We start from the raw sequence: 8635 nt of genomic DNA on the forward strand, positions 1-8635 counted from the left end.
TCAGCTGACAATTTAAAAAATTTATGAAAATTAATTTAGCTGACGTTTAACAATTTTTAGAATTTTTCTAACAAATAAATTGTGGAAAAAAAAAATTAGGAAAAAAAATTGACATGTAGAATTTTTAAAGAATTGAATATGCAATTTTTCAACAATAATTTTTTAGAATTAATTTAATTGTTAAATAAAATTTAAAATTGGTCAAGTGACAGCTAACTTGAATGTCATAAAAAATTTTTATAACAAATCAATTACAATAAAAAAAATGCTTCTAAAAATTTCTAATTGTAATTTTTATTAATTTTCACATGGGAAATCTTTTAATAAAATTTTAAGAAAATTTTTTGTCTGTCAACTTCAGTGTCATTAAATTTAGCTGTCACTTGACAATTTTTTAATTTTCTTATCAAACAAATGTGTTCCAAAAAATTATTTTTAAAAAACTGCGTTTTTAATTTTTTTAAATTTTGTCATGTCATTTTTTTTATTTAATTTTTTTTTGCCATGATTTATTGGGTAAAAAAATTCCTAAATTTATGAAATATATGCTAAATTAATTTTCATTATAAAACTAAAAACCATAAGAATTAATTTTAAAATAAATTACCAGAAAAAACCCTTTCTAGTAATTATTTCTACCGTTAAAATAACCAGGTTATAACCAGCTACTGTCACGGCGAGTGAAATAAATAAAATCATTATTATTATTCATAAGCTCACATAAAAAGTCTAGAGTTACGGATGTCTAAAGAGTAGAGCAATGACTACTTTACTACTTTATTTATTATTATTACACTTACAGTGGTCAAATTAATAAAAAATTAACCGTAATTAAATAATAAGAAAAATACATTTATACTTCTACTGATATACATCATTTTTTTTAAGGAAATCAAGAGGAGTATTAAAATGGACGAAGCGAAATTTTTGAAAAGGTAATTGTTGTTTGTTATTGATTTTCAACTGAATAAATAATCAATTTATTTTTTTTATAACCTTATCAATTGACCTTTTATGCAATGTCAGGTTATGGAAAAATATTTATTGTTGTTTTATTTTATGACATTTCAATAATTATTCTGTATTTTATCTAATTATTGTTCAATCGATGATGTTCGTTTTTTTTTTATTTTTTTATTATTTCTTCTTTTCATTAAATAATAAGAAAATATTATGATATTAAAATCAACAGACACTTGATAATTTTTTAAATTTTTATAATTAAATTATTATGATAAAAATTTGACAGGTAGAAATTTTTTAAAAATTATTGCAGCGAATTTTTTGAAAATTAATTTTTTTTATCATAACTAATTATAAAATTTTCAAAAATTGTCAGATTTTTGCTGATTTATAACAAAAAAATTACAACAAAAATAAACGTATAGAAAAATTCTACATGCAGAAATTGTAAAAAAAATTGCGAGTGAAATTTTTTACAAATAATTTATAATTAAATTATTTGTTAAATAAAATTCAAATAAAATAAAATGTCTTCTAATTTCAGTAAAATTGCTGATTTAAGGATCATAAAAAAATCAAATTATTAAAAAAAAATTTATTAAAATTTTATTTAATGACATTTCAATAATTATTTTGTATTTTATTTAATAATTGTTCTTTATTTTTTTTCATTCGTAAAATTATTTTTTATTATTTCTTATCAGCAAAAAAATCGATAAATATTTACAAGTGGGGTCACCATTTTTAATTTTCATTTTTTTGAACGAAATTTCTATTTGATTTTATTGATATATTTTTTTTTAATAATACAGAAAAAAATGAACAATTAAAAAAAAAAGTTGATTATCACAATTTTAACAAATTTTCAAAAAAATTTATACATTTTTTAGAATATTGTGATTGTCAACTTTTTTTTTTTTTTTTAATTCGTTTTTTTATGTAGTTTTCAAAAAAAAAAAAAAGATATCAAAAACATAAAAAAAAAATAAAATAGAAATTTTATCCAAAAACATGAAAGCTAAAATTTTTTCTAACTTTTGAAGGCAAAAAAACTATCGAAATCTTTATTTTTTTCTTTCACGACTTTTTTTATCATAAATGCGCCGTAAAAACTAGCAGAATAAAAAAAAATTTTTAAATGTTAATTTTTCACCTAAATATGGGCAAAAATAAGGTGGACCCCACTTGTAAATAATTACCAAAGTAAAATATCTTCTAATTTCAGTGAAATTGTTGAATTAACAATCATAAAAAAATTCTAATTATTAAAAAAATATTTATTGAAATTTTATTTAATGACATATCAATAATTATTCTATATTTTATTTAATTATTGTTCTTTTTTTTTTTTAATTCTTAAAATTATTTTTTTAGCCAAAAAAAATGATACCAAAATCAATTAGACTTTTATAATTAAATTATTCTAAAAAAAAAAAATTTCTTCACATAGAAATAAAAAAAAAATTATTTTTATTTATTTATTTATTGAATTTAAATGCCAAGACATAAAGCCAAATAGCAAGAAGTAAATACATAGAATTTTGTTTCACATAAATAATATAATTAAAATTTGAAGTATAGCTTGAGAATAAAAAATTAAGTACATTAAAAAAAAGTAGCATGGTTACAATTTTAAATATCTTAATATATACATTTTTTACACTTTACCAGTATTTATCAGTAATTTAAATAGAAATCCAGTTAATCTAAACTTAAAAGAAAATCAAATAGCTTGAATTTAAATGATTCTAAGCTAAGAGAATTTGAAATTCCAGGTGGCAAATCTTGCCAGAACCTGATAGCCGCAACAACAAACGAATGTTCATAAATAGTACCAGATAGGGCTTCACACGAGAGCGAGATTTTTCTCGTCTTGGAAAAGCGAGACGAGACGAGACGAGACATTTTTGAAAATATTATCGGCGATACCAAGAACACACATAGCGCAACCCGAGAGTCTCGTTCTTGGTCTCGTAAAATTTTTTTTATGAAGTTTTTATTAGAAAAATTAGAAAAGATCCACATAGAGAACAATAAATTTTACAAAGTATAAAATCTGGTGACCATCTGTGAAAAAGTTTTTTGTAACTTAAAAAAAAAAACTCAAAGTTGAAACTATAATTTTTGAAGTATACTTATTAATATATATATTTTTATATCGTAGTTTGTCAATACAAAACATCATGGCATCCTTATCTGAGTATGAAGGGTTTTTTTATTGAAGGGTTTTTTTTTGGCTCAAAATTTTCTACCTGGAAGATCCTCTTATTTACTACAGACATACAGTAAACTTTTCTTATATTTGACTTGTCCTTTTTCAACGCCTATATAAAACAATTAAATATAAAGAGTTTCCATTATAATTTCCAATGTGTTTTGTCGATATATTTCAAAAGAATATTAATTATTATGTTTATTACAAATTTGCGATAATTAACGTTATTTTTCACGAAAAAATAGAATTTACAAATATAAAAACTAATCTCATTATAAATTCAGTGCTTAACGGACAACTTTTATTGCCACTAAATCCCGATGTTTTGAAAATTTAGTCTCTATTTGGACATCTGGAGGAATTTTTCGTTTTTTCCTGTATTTTTTGTAGTAAAAATATGAACAATTACTGTATACATCTGTGAATTTAGAACTAAGCGAGACGAGACGAGACAACTGGTCACGAGACGAGACGAGACTTAATTTTTTCGGAATAGACGAGACCGAGACGAGATTTTTGATATTCTCGCCTACTCTCGTCTCGTGTGAAGCCCTAGTACCACAGAATTTATGAATTTTGAACATGACGTTATTTTTTGCTGCTAATCTACCTTAATTATTATTGAAAATTACAATAATTTTCAAAAATATTTTTTAAAATTTTCTAAAATAATTCAACAACTTCCAGAAAAGTCCGATCAGGAACATTGGACGTGCACCCAACAGAAAAAGCTCTCGTCGTAAACTACGACGTGGAAGCTCTAATCCTCGGCGAGCTCGGAGACCCAATGCTCGGAGACCGCAAAGAGTGCCAAAAGATAATCCGCCTAAAAAGCTTGAACGCGGACACAAACGTCTCCCTGCTAGCAAAAGAAGTAATGGAAAAATGTTCCCTAATCCACGAATCAAAGCTTCACGAAGTAGAGCAGCTGATCTACTACCTCCAAAACCGCAAAATGAACGAAGAACAACCCTCTCGTCCAGCATCTTCCACCAACTCCGAAGGAGACCTCGAACGCGCAGTGATCAGCAACGTGGACTCCTACATCGAGCTGCTGTACGAAGAAATCCCCGACAAAATAAAAGCCTCTGCTCTTATCCTCCAGCTAGCTCGAATCCCCGACAATTTACTGGAGCTTACCAAAAACGAGTCGCTTTTAAGCGCACTCGCCCGAGTTCTCCGAGAAGACTGGCGGCGGAGCATCGAGCTCTCTACCAACATCGTCTATATCTTCTTCTGCTTCTCCACTTACACTCAATTCCACTCAATTATTCTAGAGTACCGCATCGGCTCTCTTTGTATGGAGATAATCGACTACGAGCTCCAGCGTTATGATCAGTGGCGCGACGACATGGAGAAGCGTCGGAGGTACTTTGAAACCACAACAGGCCTCGTGCTTTTTCCCTCAGTAACTTCTACTTCTTCTGACGTGGATAAAAAATTGAAGCTCACTGACGACATCTGGACGACTGAAGCGCCTCTAGATTATGAGCTAAAGCGCCGCTCAACTGAGATTAATTTTCACATTACTGATGCGGAGGTTAAACGTATGAAAGACGATTTAGAAAAGTATCGGAAGAAGTTCAAGAACTTGACTAAAAAACAGGAACAGCTGCTAAGAGTCGCTTACTATCTTCTGCTTAACATCGCTGAGAATACAGACGTAGAGAGAAAAATGCGGAAAAAGAATATCATATCTATGATCATAAAAACTCTAGATCGGACTAACACAGATTTGTTAATTTTAATCATAACTTTTTTAAAAAAATTGTCTATTTTTCGAGAAAATAAAGATGTGATGGCCAATGAAAATATAATTGAAAAACTCCCGCGCTTGTTGCAGAACAACAGCAACATTGACCTGGTCCAGATCACACTAAAGCTGCTGTTCAACTTATCCTTTGATTTGAAACTAAGAGGCAAGATGATCCGCGTTGGTTTATTGCCAAAGCTAATAAAATTGTTGGGACTGAATGAGATCAAGAACAAAGCGACAATTCTGGGGCTGCTTTACCACCTTAGTATGGATGATAAAGTCAAACTGATGTTCAACAACTCGGATTGCACTCAGCTGATCATTGATATGATTTTAGAGCTAGAAGATGATCGGTTTAAGAAGGAATTAGTGGCAGTAGGGATTAACTTGTCGATAAACCACAAAAATGCGCTGATGATGATAGAAAATAATCGGCTTCAAGGTTTGATTTCTAAAGCTTTTAGAACTCAAGATTCGCTCCTGATGAAGCTTATTAGAAACATTTCCCAGCATGAAGTCTTAAAGGAGTACTTTGTTGAGTTTGTGGGAGACTTTGCTATGGCGTTGACCCAGTCAGACTCGCAGGATTTTATTTTGGAGCTAATTGGAGTGATGGGGAACTTGGTCCTGCCGGATCTGGACTACGCGCAGATTTTACAAAGATGTAATTTGATCCCTTGGATTAGGAATAACTTAGTGGTGGGAAAAGCTCCGGATGACTTGATTCTGGAGGTGGTGATTCTATTAGGGACTGCTGCGAGTGATGAAGACTGTGCTAGGTTGATCTGCAAGGCTGATTTGTTGCTGTCTTGTATAGAATTGTTGAGAGCTAAGCAAGAAGATGATGAGATTGTACTGCAGATTATTTATGTTTTTTATCAGATCGCAATGCATGAGTCCACTAGGGATTACTTGATCAGGGAGACTAATAATGAAGCGCCTGGGTACTTGATTGACTTGATGCATGACAAAAACCCGGTGATTAGGAAGGTTTGTGATGCTTGTCTAGATGTCATTGCGATGGTTGATAAAGAGTGGGCGGCGAGGATTAAAGTTGAGAAGTTTAGATCACATAATCAACAGTGGTTGGAGATGGTTGAGTCTATAGCGGTGGATAATGCTAATCATTTGATTGTGGATGATGATGAAAGTCTACCGCCGTATTTGAATGATGATTTGCTGAAGCATACTATGCTGTTTCCTTCGGGGACTACGACAAGTTTTAGTACTGATGATATGGAGATGAGTGGGATTAAATCTACTGATTCTGGGGAGAGCCACAGTCGACCTGCTAGTCGGTATGTGTTTTTTTTAAATTGTTGTTTCATTTTTAAGCAAAATTTTGTGGACTGTATTTATATGATAAAAGGGGGTTTTATGGTTAAATTTGGTATCGTTGGGAAAGTTTTGACCTGGAGTTGTGCCTTTTCATATCATTCTTATCAATAAATTTATGATAAAAAGGATTTAGGCTGTATTCGAAAATGCACTATTTCTAGATACATAATCGAGAAATGACCTTATATCTTGTGAAAAATTGACATTTTTAAAGATATAAGCTCACCTCGACATTACACTCATCGAGACCTTTAATTTGAGTACCCACATCAATTTTTCATATATTTATATATATATATATTTATATGAAAAATATATAAAAATGCATGTGGGTACTCAAATGAAAGCTCTTGATAAATGTAACATTGGGATGAGCTTATATCTTTGAAAACGTCAATAGTTGAGAAAGTATAGGGCAATTTAATAAATATCTGTGAACTGTGAACTATTGACATTTTTTAAGATATAAGCTCACTTTGACATTACACTCATCGAGACCTTTCGTTTGAGTACCCACATCAATTTTTCATATATTTATATATTATATATATATGTATATATAAAAAATATATAAAAATGCATGTGGGTACTCAAATGAAAGCTCTTGATTAATGTAACATCGAGATGAGCTTATATCTTTAAAATATATATTATATATATGTATATATGAAAAATATATAAAAATGCATGTGGGTATTCAAAAGAAAGCTCTTAATGAGTGTAACATCGGGATGAGATTATATCTATAAAAACGTCAATAGTTAAAACAGTACAATGCAATTTAACAAAAGTCATTATTTAAACAAGCAAAATTCGATTTATTTATAGTTCACAAGTCACGGCAGTCACATAGTAACTGCAAGGTTGCTAGTATTTATTAACAGTTATTAAATAAGACTTTTTTAATCATACTAGATAAAGTAAAAGCCCCTATTATTGACAGGGCCCCCACCATTGACACCCTATTTAATTTTATTTCATTATTAAAATCTGTTAATAATAACAATTTTTGATATTTCATGACAATTTTACATATTTTTAAAATGAAAAAATAGTAAAATTTAATTCCAAGGTATAAAATATTTACCGCACAAAAATTTCATTTTTTCAAGTAGGCCAAAACTGCTTATAAATTTGTAATTTCTTAACAATATTGTTAAGAAAGACCTTATTTTCAAATCCAGATTTCTCAATGTTTTTTTTTTTATGTAATTGCATTACTTAAAATTATTTTAGATTATTTATAGTCTAAATAACCATATAATCATTTACTTATACATTATCGAGTTAAAATTAATTTTAAAATATCGGATGTCAATGATGGGGACACAAAAATTAACTTGCGTCAACTAACGACATAGGCAATAATGTAAGGTAACCAACCCCCTCAATATACATATCAACGTATTAATGTTTACAAATTGTCATGTGATTTTATAAGAATCAAAGTATTTGAGACTAGAAAAATACTAAAAAAATTCTAATAAAAAATATAGAAAAGCTAGGTCTTAAACGAATTTTAAAATAATAAAAGTTATTGATAGTTTTGCATTAGCTAGTAAAAATGATTATTCTTAATATAAATTTAACTGTGATAAAAAAACTGTCAATAGTAGGGTCAATGGTATGTCAATAATCGGCTCTTTGAATTTTTTGCGCTGTCAGTAATACATACATTCGACCTGTTGGTTTTAAGTTGATATACTAATTATTAAATTTATTGCTATTAAAGTTAATTAATTAAATTATATAAGTAAAAACAATGATTAAGGTGTCCTATAAAAAAAAAGTTGACAATATTGATTTGAAATACGATAAAAAAATTCAAATATTCATGATCACTCTTATAGTGTCAATAAAGGGGGTTTTTACCTTGATATAATATTAATTATACTGAGTGAAAAAAAATTTCAGATAGTAGCTAGTATAATCCAGATATCACGCAGTATAATCTGGATTTTTCTAGCTACTATCTGAAATTTTTTTTCACCACAGATATTACTGAGTATAATCTGGGATGATATTCAGTGTCATCTTGTTATTTCCGTGTAGCTCTTTAAAAAAATGTTTTTTTAAATAATTTTTCTTAACAAAAATATTGTTTAAAAATAATTTTTTTAATAAAAATATTTTTTTTTTTAGATACAGCCGAGACATGGACGACATAAATGAATTTATGGCCCGATCAAAATCCCGAATGTCAGTGGGCTCTGGAATAGAAGACCTTTACCACAACTCAAAAGTGAGATTCTCTGAGGCGGATTCTTCTCATCTTTTGCTCTAATAACTCATTCCCTAGTTTTAATTAAAAATACGCTTACATTTAAGTACTTAATAACTTATTTATTAAATTAAACAAAAAG

General features: G+C 28.7%; 1 protein-coding gene across 1 annotated transcript; it reads left to right on the top strand.

Annotated features, from left to right (window-relative positions):
- The first annotated feature begins 724 nt into the window (after window positions 1-724).
- Window positions 725-8599, top strand: LOC123270866 (kinesin-associated protein 3). Its single transcript, XM_044737011.1, has 4 exons — window positions 725-827; window positions 889-935; window positions 3866-6232; window positions 8415-8599. The coding sequence occupies exons 2-4, from the start codon at window positions 910-912 to the stop codon at window positions 8554-8556; spliced, it is 2535 nt and encodes an 844-aa protein (XP_044592946.1). The 5' UTR covers window positions 725-827; window positions 889-909; the 3' UTR covers window positions 8557-8599.
- Window positions 8600-8635: the final 36 nt, after the last annotated feature.

The sequence above is a fragment of the Cotesia glomerata genome, linkage group LG8 (assembly GCF_020080835.1).
Source record: "Cotesia glomerata isolate CgM1 linkage group LG8, MPM_Cglom_v2.3, whole genome shotgun sequence".
Classification (NCBI taxonomy): domain Eukaryota; kingdom Metazoa; phylum Arthropoda; class Insecta; order Hymenoptera; family Braconidae; genus Cotesia; species Cotesia glomerata.